Source organism: Phocoena sinus, chromosome 11 (assembly GCF_008692025.1).
Source record: "Phocoena sinus isolate mPhoSin1 chromosome 11, mPhoSin1.pri, whole genome shotgun sequence".
NCBI classification, from domain to species: domain Eukaryota; kingdom Metazoa; phylum Chordata; class Mammalia; order Artiodactyla; family Phocoenidae; genus Phocoena; species Phocoena sinus.
The window spans coordinates 22,719,605-22,735,130 of record NC_045773.1 but is presented as its reverse complement, the minus strand read 5'-3'; the positions used below and the strand labels follow the sequence as shown (position 1 = coordinate 22,735,130).

At 36.5% G+C, this 15,526-nt stretch overlaps 1 protein-coding gene across 2 annotated transcripts in view; it reads right to left on the bottom strand.

Moving 5' to 3' along the window:
• SUCLG2 (succinate-CoA ligase GDP-forming subunit beta) overlaps nt 1-15,526 on the bottom strand; it is a 269,606-nt gene that overhangs the window by 103,175 nt on the left and 150,905 nt on the right. For both annotated transcript variants that reach the window (XM_032649210.1, XM_032649211.1), the window contains one exon: nt 13,538-13,680. In XM_032649210.1, the coding sequence (XP_032505101.1) occupies nt 13,538-13,680 (143 nt within the window). The remainder of the gene's footprint in view (nt 1-13,537; nt 13,681-15,526) is intronic.

The following is a 15,526-nucleotide window of genomic DNA, read 5'->3' as shown; positions in this document are numbered from 1 at the left end:
TAAGTGAGAAAGAGTAGAAATTAATGAGTAAAATCTAGTGGGTGACCCCACTGCCATTTCATTCAAAGGACGTGAGTCCCTGAGGGAAATGGGAGGGAGTGAGATCTCACTGCTCAATCCCAAATGCTCAATGGCTTGGGTCTCACCACACTACTGGAATTCTAATGGTTAAAGATATTAAGACGCATGGGTAACTTAAAGGACTTTCAAACCTAATTTTGATTCTATTTTTTGCTTTATGAACTGTCTTTAGAGCCTCACCTTCATGTGGACTGTGTCTCCACTGTACAGTGGCTTCAGTGAACTAGAGACAGATGTACAGGAACCAAAAGAGGAATGAAAACTAGCTCATGCCTTGTTTCTTGTCTGATCCACTCTCTAGGGGACCCATGAACACTCAATAACATGGTAACAACCTCAGAGGTGGAAGAGATAGCAACAAGGTCTCACCTTGATATTGAACATATGAATTAAAAGAAAAGCAGGCAAATCTCAATTCCCCAGTGGTGGCTGACATAAAGATGATTTGTCTAATGGTGAGGGAAAGTTATATGCTGATCCTCTGACCAAAGAGTTTCTGTAAAAGGAATTTGCACAAAGAACCATCAAGATAAAGAAACATTAAATTGTATTTTTTTAAAAAGTGATTTTTTCATTCCCCATGTATACCAAAAGAAAATTCAGTAAAGACCTTCCTTGTGTCACATATCATCATGAATCAATGTTCTTAACCAAACATAAACTTGATTCAACATCTCCACCTTGAACATTCTATTATCACAGCTTTCGTCAAATACTGAAAGATCTGACCACTTCCCTTTTCCCCAGATAGCACTAGGAACCCAGATAAAAAATGAAGCTTGTATTTTGTAACAAGAATAGACAGGAGACTGAATCACAGCAAAACACTTACAAATCAAGAGAGGAGAAGAAAAGTATCAAGAGAGATTAAATGCACAGAGAACAATAATAGGAAGGAAATCTCCTGTGAAAAGAAGCAGCTGATGGTAACTTAATCGGGACAAAAATGAACTAGATTTACTTCAATGACTGAGCTCAAGATGAGGTAATTTCCTCAAGTTTATAGAAAGTCACTTGAAAAATTACACAACTTGTTGCTGTATTCTACTTTTAGAGAGAAGAGAAATAAAAGATCTCCGCGAAGGAGCTGATCTTCAAAGAAATGCATTTACGATCCCAGTTGATGAACTTTACCTATTAACTAGGAGACTATCTTTAATTCTCATTTGGATAGAAAAGTCACTTTAGGACGGATAAGGTCCCTCTGAGTTTCACGGAAAGATTTTGACATAAAAATAAGGGAATTAAAAAATCTTAAAATACATGGGGGTACAGAGTGTATGGGGAAAGAACTAAAAAGAATTGTTAACAGAGGCGGGCCCAAGGGCCACTACACAGCACAAGAGAATGCTGGGGCAAACTCAGTTTGGTGAGAATTTTACAGGTATGGTATATTTAAGCAGACTTGCTGGGTTGTCAGTGACAGACAATGAAATCTAATTCAAAGGGGAAAAGAAAGAATGATTTGGCTCATAGCTGGAAAAGATGTGGAGCAGCTCACAGAAGTAAAGAGAAGCTGCAGATCCACAACAGTCATTCTCAAATTTAGGCAAACATGAGAATCACCAGAAAGACTTGTTAAAACACAGAGTTGGGCCCCACCTCAGAGTTTTTGATACAATAGCTTTGAAGGGGGCCGAGAATTTGCATTTCTAAAAAGGTTCTAGGTAAGACCACTCCTGCTGGGTCAACCACTTTAAGAACCACTGAGTTACAGATAACTGGCTATATAGGAATGAAGCGCTATGACTGAGAGAGTCTCCATCACGCAGGTTCGCTCCTGCATCTTACTCAGGCTTTCACCAGGTGGGAAAGAATAGAGCCTCCTGGGCCACATCGTTTTAATTCATGATACCAGAGACAGGTGGCCTTTTCCATGAGCTTCAGGAGGAAAGCTGATTGGACTGAGGGGCCTGCGCTAGGAGATCACTCCTGAAAGCAGCCTGCTTTCAGGGAGGCAGTAAAGCAACTGGCCTACCTAGAGTATAAGGATACCCCATGGGCAGAAGGGAATCAGAGAGGATCCAAGCAGCGACACAGAGCCTTAGAGGAGGCACTGAATTTGATGGCATTACCAGGATCACAGGGAACGGGAGAAGAATCCTTAAACAAGAGAAAGAATCACGAGAAAACATGATGAGCAAAGAATAATACGACAATATGGTTCTAACAGCCTACAGTAAAGCTCACTTTGGCATCAAGATGTACCAGGTACAATCAAATTCACTTAAGATACTGGTTTTATGCACATATTATCTATCTTTACTCACAGAGTAGTGCTTCTCATATAATCCATGGTGAAGGATTAGGTTTTTTTTTATTCCCTGACAGTCACGGACTGATATTTTTGTAAAACAAATATTATGAATTGCTAGCAAACTGATCTTCCACTTGCGTGTCATGGCAATGGCAACTTGCAATCAAAGTTTCTCAATGCCTATTCTGTTTTTGTACTTATCACAAACCTAAAACAAACAGCTCAGAGATTGGCACTTCTGCACAAACTGGCACTGGTCCAATGCCACACTTTGAGCAGCACTACTCTAGACTTCGGTGGGCCAGGAGTTCTCTGTCACAATTACTTGTTAATAAGCAAATGAATGAGCAAAGTTCTGTTTCAGTAAAGCTTTATTTACAAAAACAGGCGTGGAGCAGGATTTGGCCATGAATTACAGTTTGCCTGCCCCTGCTCTCGACCAGTGTTCCTCAAAGTCTAATGTACATAGGAACCATCTGTTGTGAAAACACAAATTCTGACTTGATGGGTATGGGGTAAGGCTGAGATTCTGCATTTCTAACAGCCTTCACGTTGATGTCAACATTGACTGTCCATGGTCCACATTTTGAGTAGTGAGGGTCCACAGACTCTTCTCTGTGAACTCAGAGACTGAGATGTGACCTCAAGTATACTAGGTGCTTTATACTGGGTCTTTATTGACCTTAGAAAAGACTACATCTGTCAGTCAGGCACATGTCTTCCTCTGCTTTACAGAGATGATTACAATCAGAAGGAATTGATAAGAACAGCCTCACTGGAACCAATGACATCAAATACTGGATGGATTCCCATTCTCTCAGTCAGCCCTGAACCTGACACACAGTAGGTCATCAAGAAGTATCTGTTGACTCCCTCACTGGATGGGGAATACCAAGCTGTGTCCACTAGGAAGAGGAAGCTAGGGTGATGGGGGGGGGCTCTAATTTCTGTCCTCTTTCTTACCTAAGATATCTTGCATTGTTTGATAAATTGATGCACCTTTCAACAGGCAGTGTTTTAAGGCTGTACTTGGAGATAAAGATGGAATGATAGAATTTATTCTTTCAGTAACACATCTTTTCACGTTTCTTAGCTTATGTATTTTTTACTTTTGCTTCTTTCACTCTTCTCATTTGAATATCAAACACCTCTTCTTTGGAATTTGCTTAACACTGTCGGCATTTGGATTAGCTAACTGGAAGTTCAGCTTCATGAAGAAGCTCCATTTATAAAGTACAACGACCAATCACAGATTATAAAACACAGAAAAATATCAGAAGTCATCTAAATACAGTATGAGTTGGACATTTCCCTGCCCGCCTGCTGGCCAAATGCCAATATTCTTGGATCATATTGACACAGTGAAGATTCTAAGTCGCTTATGTCTCCTTCTCAGAGAAATGTACTGCTTGGGATTAAAGAACAAGTAAAATCTAGAAGGTCATGGGTTAAAGCTCCGAATGGATTTTCTGTTCACTGTTTATGATCCTAAGGCCTCTGAGCAGACACCTAAATGTCTGCTCAAAAATATTTTACTGGAGTTCTAATTGAGAAAAAGGGATGTGTCCAGAATGTTTACAGATAACGGCTAATGAAAGAACTCACAGATAAGCTAGAAGAAAATAATTAACTAGGATTTGTGCCAGCTGCCCATTGGGAATGCTAACTAATATGTGTGTTGGAAATGCTCTGTTTCATAAGACCTCAAAGGTGGTAAACGAGCATCCCAGGAGAGGGTCCTGGATATGTAGATAAAATATCTATCCATGTTCACAAAGGATCTCTAATTGCAAGAGAGTTGTCATCCAAATTATTAAAGTTGCAGCGTAAACTATTCAAATGAAAAAAACCTTTTATTAGGTCCATAATAAAGCAAGCAACATTGCTTAGACCACTTTGGCAAAGCAGTAGTGAGTAAAGGACAAAGGAAAGGAGGGCAGCTCCAACCGATATAGATGTTGGATTACACTGATTTTCTTTTTTTTGTTGTATAAAAGTCTGTTTTGTACCACAAAGCTTTTCATGATTGTTACTATTCCATTTGTTAACTATATTGTACCCTGTTTTAGCAAACCTGATTTACAAAGTTCACATACATCTTGAAAAAGATTTTAAATACTAGGCTTCTTTAAATTATCTTCTAAATAACAAGAAGCCTTTAAAACACTGCCAATTACTAATATTGCTAGTAAAATTCACAGTCAGGGAGACCAGCTAACAACATGAGAAGATGATTATCACGTAATATTGGACTAATAAAAGAAAGCCATCAAAAGGAAGGACATCCTAATTATAACCTTATAAAGAATATATGCATAGATAATGCTGGAAGGAAATTTAACAAACTGTAACAGCAGTTGTGTGATGGGAATAAAGTTAAGGGTAATATTTTTAACCTTATACTTTTAAGTAGGAAAGGTAAATTTATAAAAGTGAAAAATGATCAATTTTTTAAATGTAAAGAAAACTTTCATTTGCATAAAGCAAAGGGACCTAACTAGGTAAGGAAATCATTCTTAACTGAAAAGTGAAAACTAAATTAAAATGTTCTCAAGGTTTATTCACTTAATCCATAGGTATAAAGCTACTATGTCTCAAAAGCCATTAGTGACCCATTTCAAAGGTTCTCATAATCAAAAGACTTCCCTTTAGGAAACATATAAATGCAAATTATGAGAAGAAAAGTTTTTTTTTTTTTTTTTACTTTACATTAGGGGTTCCGGAATGTCCTTTCTTAAAAAAGATAAAATGGAGTCTCTAGCATATGATTCTGAAGAGCTGTCCATAATTATCCAAAACTTTATAAAGGCAATTCTCATTATTCAGAGCAGTTATGGTCTATAAAGTTGCAATGAACATTGAATTAGTGAATACTGATCCATCGCCCCTAAGGGAAATACAGGGTTAGGTTCCTGAGAGCCCTTGGTCACATTTTTGTCAACCTATCAGTACATGATCTTGTTTTCTGTGTGTTTGTTTCTGTTTCAGTGTATCTTATTTAATATACACTGTGGATTCATTAACATTGAAATTGTGACCAACAGCATTGTAAATCATGCCTCAAGAAAGCTTATCTAACATGTATTTTCTCTGTGAGGCACTTCACACTAGACAGTACTTTAGCACTACATGTGGGTCCATTTTAAACAGCAAAATAACACACCAAAAAGGACAAAAACATGAAAAATGGGGCACTGAATAGATCGTGAAAATGAAACTTGTTTACTGTAAGAGAGCTGAAACATGAACGGAGAATCTTGCCTTGACTGACATTCACTGAGAACAGCATGTCGGATAAGTAAAATTTTTCAACACTGTGTGTACTTTTGCAAATGACCGTGAAAGCACTGTAAGTATTGATTTTGGGGTCACAAATAAATTTTAGAGCATAGGCAAATTTGTAAATATTGAACTTGCAAATAGTGGGAATCAACTGTACTAAGAAGCCTGGTTGAAAAAATGCATATTAGGTTACAATGAAATTCCTTCAATACGTTGAAAAAAATTCCTTCAATACCTTGCAAATAACCAAGAATCTTATTAATAACTAAAGAACCATGCCATTTTAATCACAACATCCATCTTGCTTTAAGTCACATTTGGAGGGGTGGGGAATACGATGTTTCCTCTTGAAACTGGACCTTAAATGGTGATTCATGAAGCAACAAAGTTTAAAAGTCTTACTAAAAGTTTTATGAGAAACTAAGTAAATAATAGCAAAAAATAGTAACATGCATTAAGTGGTCTCACTCTACATAACAATATTTCAGGTGGACATAGATATAATGGCATAATAAAATTTTATATAGACCAATTCAAAGACAAGAGACAGGATGGAAAAAAAAGAGTGACAACATATATAAAAGAGCCCATTCCCTTGATTTCCAAAACACACACACACATACCTGTATTTTAAATCTCTGTGAAAAAGAGTGACATAAAAATGGAAAAATTGGTCAAAAGATATTAATAGGCAGGTCATAACAGAAGTAATAAAAAGTGTTCAATAAAAGAAAAATAAAATGTTACCTCTCATGATAGTAAAGAGTCAGAGTAATGATGGTCAGGATGTAGGAAAACTTATTTGATGAAAACCCTCTATGTTCCTTCAACTAGTATTGAAATAATTTGGCAGTAAGTGTAAAAAACTTAACCTCTGCATACATTTTTACCCTCATGCTTCTCAACGTCATCTTATGTAAATAATCTGACCTGTTTGTAAAGTTATGAAAACAAGGAGGTCCACAGGAGCATTATTTTTAGTCGGAAACACCCTGAATACCAAATAGCAGAGGACTGGTTAAGTAAACATGTATCTATAAAAGTGAATACTATTTAGCCACTGAGGATTCTGTAGAGTACTACAAAAAGACAGACAGTACTACATACAAAGTGAAAAAAGCAGACTATATAATAGTGTCAGTTATATTGATACTAGTTTTGTCAAAAATGCTATACTATATTACTCATTAAAAAGTCTACGTACATGTAATTTAATGTATTTTTGTACTTTTCTGTTTTATGTTTCCCTAATCTAATAATTAGGGGAAAAGGGATGCTGCTTAATAAAATACCCTAAAACAAAGACAGAACACTATGTAGAAAGCCACTGTGAGTCAAGCCAATTTCTTCAGCAAGCCCATATGGACATGTTGCTCATTTAGGAATGAGACAGTCACTCCTAATTCTCTGACAGTGGGTGGGGGCAGCATGGAGGGAAGAAGAAAGAGGATTCAGTGTCTCCAATCTCCTGAACCCACTGGGGCTCATCCCACCAGACTACAGTTCACCTCTGCAGAGCAGAAGAATCAGAGGTCTTCACAGTTCAAAGGTTTTTAACCTTGTTCTCCAGAATAATTTTACTAAGTTCACTCTCCACATCCAGTAATTCCTCTACCAGCCAATTTGGATTCTAAAACAATACCTCAAAAATAATAATAGTAAAACTGCCTTGATCACTCTACCATGATAAGATGATTCTTAAGATTCAGAGATGCTTGACATTAATCCTGGTCATTATTTGATCAACTTGTTAGGAAATACACTATTTTCTAATTGCTGAGTTCAACTACTTGTTTTCTCAATGCAATAACATTAAGAAGAAAAAAAAAATCCTAACTCTCGTAATAAGTATATATTATTTCCAACCTATATGATATTATAATTTGATTAGTGGTCCATTTCTCTTTAACAATCTACAAAGACCTCTCCATACAGGATTCATAATGAATTACTGAGCATGCTGGGACTAATCATAAAATTTGCTATAATATCCCAAAGTTTGTTAAATTCTTTAAATCACTTACCACAATACAAAGTAAGGCGTATTAAAATCTGAATTTTGAGAAGCAGAGCAAAGCGTACAAATATTATTTTTTATTTATTTCTAAGACTATGTCAGCAAGGAGCATGAAAAGAGATTTAGAGTGTTCCATTAGAGATGCTTTGAAAATGCAGTAGCTATCAGACACACTGATCATGTGTGAGATATGGAAAGAGCCAATACTGTAAGAGCCAGGGCCTGGCTCTTACAGTATTGGCAAGTAAGTTGGGCATAGAGAGCCTGACAGTCTTGGAAATTTGGGATAAATGGACATCAGGAAATGAAATGCAAAATCATCATTTATGAATTCATGACAGTAGGAAAACCACTGCGAAAAGAAATGAGCCCAGGGAGGATGGTTTACCACTCTCCAGTGTATACACAGTGGTTACCCTAAATGAGAGGCTATCCTAAGGGGAAGGGGAAACTAAATGACAGGTTGCAAATCGAGAAGCACAAAAACATTTTTATTATTTTCAGACTAGGCTATCAGGTAGATGATCACCATAAAGAATGAGTGCTTTTTTACTCTATATGAAAGTAAAATTTGTTTTCAAACTGGCCTGTAAGAATGGAGATGCAGGGTAATCATTTCAAAAATATCGCTCATATTTAAAATATATTGGACATTATATTTGAAAATGAATCCCTAAAGACTTCTATTAACCCCCAAAATAAATATTCCCTTGCAGATAAGGCGTTTCAGCAAATATATGTGGCATGTAATAAAACAAGTTTTTCTTCATGCCTCTGATACAAGCATGTATATAAGAGAAAAAGAGGATACTGTTTTGTTTTTCAATATATGATAATCAACAATACATGAGGCATTTAGTATGTATTAATTCTAAAACATATTTATTACAACTTAAGGCCTTTGCATAAACCCTTTATCAAAAATACAGTGTGCAGTTTTATGTCCCTGGCCTCAAACTCAAAAGACTTTTCAAGCACTTACCACAGAGCTAAACAGCTGGCCTCTCCTCAAAGTTATACCAAATTATATTTTGTGGTTCTCCCAAACATGAATCTAATCCTCCCTTTATTAAACTGTGTTTTCTTGGTTGTCTGAAGGGAGAATCACTGCAAGCTACTGAATTGCTTACACATTTCATCAATTTCAGAACAACCCAGGCAGTAACACTGGTGACAGTGAACTGTTTCAGACAGCTCCCATTTCTGTAGACGACCATTTACTCCCCAACTGTTTCAGTAATTCTAAATCTAAGCCTTTAAAATGATAATCAAAATGAACACTCAAAAAAAAAAAAAAAAACAAAAACACAAACTAAAGTTTTCGTCATGCTTTGGAAAGGTTTGCCAAGTACTTCCACATATATCTTAGATGATAATAAAACAATGCTTTGGGGTATTATTTTCAGGTCTACTTTATACATGAGGTGACAGAAGTTGAAAGAGTATATTCAAATAGCTAATAAACACATGAGGGAAAGGCATTAAACCACAATAAGATACTACCTCACACCTACCAGAATGACTAAAATGCTGATGAGGGTGTGGAGAAATTGGACTTCCCACACACGCCTATGAGAATGTAAATTGCCACATCTAGAGAACTGTTTGGCAGTATCGATTTAAGCTGAGTATATGCATACCGTACTACCCAGAAATTCTAGTTGCAAGTATCAAAAATATGCTCCAAACGACATGTATGAGAATGTTCACAGCAACATTATTCATAATAGTCAAACATAAGAATCACACAAATGTCTATCAATAGAAGAATGATAGAAAAGTTCTTGCAGAGTCATACCATAGAATACTACACAGCAATAATGATAAGTGGACCACTGCTACATAAAATATGAGTGAATCTGAGAAATAAAAGTCAAGTGAAGAATGGCAAATACAAAAGTGTATACAATGTATGATTCCATTTGTATTATGCTCAAAACCAGGCAAAACAAATCTTTGATATTAAAAGTTAGGAGAGTGTTACCTTTGGGAAGAAAGCAGGGTAGGGGGAGGATAGTGGGGAGGCATAAGGGGCTATTGGGATGGTGACTGTCTTAGTCCATTCAGGCTGCTATAACAAACTACCATAGACTGTGTGGTTTAAACAACAAACAGTTATTTCTCACAATTCTGGAGGCTGGCAAGTCCAAGATCAAGGCACCAACAGATTCAGTGGCCACTTACTGGTATACAGGTAGCCAACTTCCAGCTATGTACTCACACTGTGGAAGAGGTGGGAGAGCCCTTTGGGGTCTCTTTTATAAGGGCACTAATCCCATTCGTGAGGGCTCTACCCTCATGATCTAATTCCCTCCCAAAGGCCCTACCTCCTCATACCATCACATTGTGGGGTAGGATTTCAACATATAAATTATGAGAAAACACACACATTCAGGCCATGACACTGGCCAGGTCCTATTTCTTGATGTGGTCAGAGGTTCCACAGGTATATTCATTTTGTTATAATTCATCGAACTATATACTTAAGATTTGTATAGTGTCCTCTATGTAAGTTATACTTTTAATAAAAGTTTATTAAATTTTTAGATTGTACTGTCATGTGAAATTATTGCCCCTTTAAATTGGAAATGTATCTCATTTCATGCAATAAAGTAACCCTCTGAGGCAATAAGTACTGTTACTATCTCCATTTTATGAAAGAGGAAACCAAGACACAAAAAAGTTAAATGACATGCCCAAGGTTCCACAGCCAATACGTGTTAAAGACAGGACTGCAACACAGGCTGCGTGGCACCAGAGCCCCACCAAGAATCCCTTCCTTCTTAAACGAGTATTTGGTGCTTATAGAGCACATTTCTTGCTAGACATTTAAAGGGCTTTGAAAATTTGACTCTAAGTTGGACCTAAACCAGGAAGCACAGTCAAATCAAGCGAAGTGACTTCACTAATGCCAATCACATGCTACTGCTTTTCAAAATCAGGCCCCCCGAGGGCAACAAATTTGCTTAACTTCGGACAATACAGTCGAGGTTACTGTTGAGATTCATATCAACCATCTTTTTCTTTAATTCATTTATGCAAGACGTTTTACATACTCCAGATGTTGTTGCACTCATTTTCTACACCTTTGGAATTCTAAATTTAAAATTAGAAACAAAAGGCAAAGCACCAATCAGGAAAACAAAACGTAAGGCTAACATTCTTGATAGTGTTTCTCCTTTAAATGTGTTCAAATTCTTTATAGATTACCACAAAATCCTACTTCTATTTTTTATTTTATATCAATTTTACTCCCTGTGATTTTAGGAACACTAATGTTTAGAATCCTGGAAGTTAAAATGATGAGGGTGACATCATATCTATTCTACCACCAGCAGAACAAACTCTATTACCTTTCTCTCATCTCAAGCCCAGGTGGCAAATAAGAGAAGTATAAAATATTTAATGATACACTTCATGGGAATCCAGTTTAGAAAGCTATCTAGCAAACACTCTTGTTTTAGACAGTTTGGCAGAGGAACTTCACTTCATATATATTACAAATAAGGAACAGATCAGTTATAAAGGTACGTGTGTTAGGTCCCAATGAAAATCAGCATTTGGGCTAATGGTCAAGTGAAAGAAACACAAGTCTCAGCTCCATGGCTGACATTAGGAGTGGAAACATATGCCAATCCATAATATTTTTCTTGAATGTTGATGCCTATTACTTGATCAATAGAATTAGCTTGTACATATAACAAACAAGTAGTTGTTAGTGTCAGTTGATTTAAGTTTAACAACAACAGGCCTTTTGTAATTTTGAGTTTCAGTGTATTCAACTGACTAATCCTTATATCTAACAAGAAAATCAATACCTTTGAAATAATTAGCTTTGGGCTCTCGGGAATCTCTACTTCTGGGCAAATGGATGGGGTTCTACTTGAAATAATTACTGCCAGAACTATAACCAGTTTCCTTGCAAGATGAAATCAATTCATCTATACTATTTTTTAGCCTCTGTTCTCTGAAATCTGTGACACAGTGCCAGGATTGAAAATACCCATTACATTTCTATGCTTTTTAACGGGTTTTGAAATTTCAAGATTTGGAAAATGTACTGTGAGATGAGCCAAGCATGCATTTTCCTGATATAGCATGAGAAAAATAAAATAACTCCCACATACTTTTGTCTATACAAGATGACAGCCAAATCTCAAAAAAGTTTAAATACTCCAAGCATTTGAAAATATTCTATAGGGTAAAGTCAACGTTTTTGAAGAGATTGTTTTTTTTCAAAAACAAAAATAAAAAAAGCTCTCCAAGTGATTTTTCATTCCCTTCCTGTACTTCTATGAAATTAAAATTCAGGATCAGCCCCTAAGAAAAGATATTCCAAAGAAAATGCAATGATTGTCCTGTTAGATTTAATCCTTTGTTGGTTCTCTTTAATTCTCAGCACTGAGTTTCACTAAACGTACAGTATTTCATTACAGTTGCCTGTCCTCTGGGTACTTTGTAGTTCAAGCAGTTTAAAGAGCTGTGTATTACGTCCATGGTATTTACAGATTTCAAATGGTTTGAAAATCCCTGGGATAAAAATTATTCTTCCCTTAGAAAGGAGTAGGAAGGAGGGATAAATGAATTAATAAATGATTACAGAGCCTCTGATAATATGCCTACTTAACCAATGAAAACGAGGTGCTTCTGTAAACAGAAAAATCAACTGCAGACACTTCGCGGCTGGGTGACTTTGGACTTCAGTGACTTTGCTATTCCTGAACAACCCTAGAGCAATGAAGATAAGTTGCTAATATTGTTTAACAATTTTATGTGTGTGTATGTGAATCAGAAGGAAAAGACAGCAAAAACATAAGGTTACCAACTAAGTCATAATGAAAACAGACAAGCATACCACTAACCTAAGACAAAAAAAACTGCATGCACATAAGACCCAAAATGCCAGTCTATTTATGAGTGGGAAGCTTCCATATTAAGTTCAGACAACATTTCTTTAAAAAGAATCTGATATTGTTTTCATTCATGATTTTCTTAGTGATGGTTCAGATTTCCCATGTCTTCAGATATGTCAGGAACCAAGAGAATGTGTCACATATTAACAATATTAAGATAACGATTCTCAAATAAAATTTACAATCATATTGTTGTGCTATATACACTACCCCAAAGAATTGTGAAGAGAATTAAATGACATATATCAGATATTCAAAAAATATTAGTCTTTTCAATATAATAGTATCCACCTAAATCGTGTTATCATAGACAACTGAATACCTACAATGGAAACAAACCATACTGGTATTTAAATTGATTAAATATTTACTGAATACCTTCTATGCACCTAGCATGAGTATGATAGCTACATTCTAGTTAAGAAGATGTCCATGAAACAACATTATATGCTACTTAGAGCGTATGTTACAAACTGTAACGTCTGTAATTGTCAGAGATGAAAATTGAAAAGCATATAGAAGGAGGTGGGGTCATTATTTTCCAGTAATATATAATATTATAAGCCTGTAACTTTCTTCTGTCTTAATCTTATAATATCTTCAGCATCTTTATGAAAGGAATCTGAGACTCAGTCCTCTCTAAGTCACATAAGCGTAGAACTAATCGCTTCACTGTGAAGGACCCAAAAAATATTTCATGCCAACCAATGTTTCATTATTTGCACTACACTTTTTAAAAAAATTTCCTTCTACCTCCCAGAACTTTGTAAGCACATACACTGAAATAAAATCCTAGGGGCACTTATAAACCTTTCACCCAGATGATTTAAACCATCATGCATTCCAATGAGATATAAGGTAGGATTTGCACCTGGGGCTGCAAAGTACATGGGTTGGCTTATTAACCCTCAGCAGCAGGAACAAGGTAGATGTTGATGGTGAGAAATCATTACGCCATGCAATCTCCCCTACAAAGAGAGAGGTTACCTTAGGATCCGCTGTGAGTAATTTGAATGCTTGATATACTTGAGATTCCTTTACACCACCACCAAGATCCAAGAAGTTGGCTGGCTTCCCACCATTCAGGAAAATGATGTCACAGGTAGCCATGGCGAGTCCAGCACCATTCACTGTGAAATGCAAATGGCACACAAGACAGGATAAACTTAACAACATGAAAGGGTGCATAAATTTTGTCCCTCCCCCATATTGCTAAAAGAGAGCCCTGACTTTACTAGGCCAATTTCCACCCTGCTTGGAATTCTATTCAGCCAGATAAATTCATAGACTTTAAGAATAATCAGGACTGTTGGGCTTCCCTGGTGGCGCAGTGGTTGAGAGTCCGCCTGCCGATGCAGGGGACACGGGTTCGTGCCCCGGTCCGGGAAGATCCCACATGCCGTGGAGCGCCTGGGCCCGTGAGCCACGGCCGCTGAGCCTGCGCATCCGGAGCCTGTGCTCTGCAACGGGAGAGGCCACGACAGTAAGAGGCTCATGTAACCCCCCCCCCAAAAAAAAAAAAGAATAATCAGGAAATGTGCATACAAAGAATAAACAAAAAAGACCTGGGAATGGGAAGAAGAATTTATTGAGAAGTTAAATCAATCTGGGAAACACAAAGACGGGAAGAGCTTAAGTAAGTAATAAATTTGGACTATTAGTAGAGGAAGGAGTTTTAGGTTCTGGAAAATACGGAGGTTAAGAGAACTGCAAAAGAGAGGAAAAAGGATATGAAAAGTTGCTAGAGCTTATGAATTACATTCTTTTTAATATTCTTTAAGAGATTTGAGTAAAGAATGTGATTCTTTCAATTTTTTGCTTGCTGAGAATATGCTCCTTTGAATGTGGCATCCCTCTGGGGTTGAACCACAGGGATCCCAACTTCAATAGGACTCCACACTATTTTACACTTAGCGCAACCATGCAAGTTTATGCGTTCTCTGAGAAACTTAGAAAGCAAATGAACAAATTACAGCATTAAAACAACATTCCTAACCCCCATTCCTGTTTCAAATTAATATAAGAAATGTTCACTAGCAACCTGATCATTAAAACTAGAACCAAAATGTTGCCAACATCCCAGTAGCTTTTCTTAAGAAACCAAGGAAAGAGTTTTAACATAAAAATTTTTATTTTCCAGAACGAAGTTTTATTGATCAACTGCACTTCCTTTGCTTCTTACGCTTAATTATAGGAAATTGCTTTCCTTAGGTTAGAAAGTGCCAAAAAAGTGCTGAACACAGCAGAAACTCTCCAGGTAAAGTAGCTTTCACTTTTTCTGACCCCTGAATTCCTCAGGTAAGCCTATGAACTGTGACTAATTTAATTAAGTCTGGAACAACTAAAATAAAAGTCATTTATATATGATCTTAAAACAATGTGAAATGTGTTAATCGTAGCTTATGAGACTGCTACCTTAGCCAAATCATGCACATTCCTATAGAGGCTACAAAGAATATGTATTTAATTTGCTCTAAACATACCATTATATGTTTCCCCTTTCTAAACGCCTACAAATATTGAGAGCATATTAACTTATCAAGATCAGAATGATGTGAGCAATCTGGTACATTAGAGTTTTTGCTCCAAAACAAAGCAAGAGCCTTTGGTATCACTTGTAATTGGGTGTCATTCTCTATTGTATTGGACAGCAAACTACTGGATGAGGTCTGTTCAGTTCTGAATATAATGATACTGCTGGTTTAATGAGCTACAAATCTTTTTTATTTTAATTCCATTGAGATTAAGACCTCGGTTTCAAGTGCAGTGAATTGCTTCCACCAGAAACAGAGAAGTGTATAAATCTCAGTACCATACGCTATGGACAATGCAGAAATTGTATTGCCTCTCTAGACCCATTCTTATCTCTGCTAATAAGGCAATTTTACAAATTTAGAGGACTATGATAAAATCAACTGTCTTATTAATAAACTGACATAATGGAGTAAACATTTTTATCATTTGGTTTTCACAGCA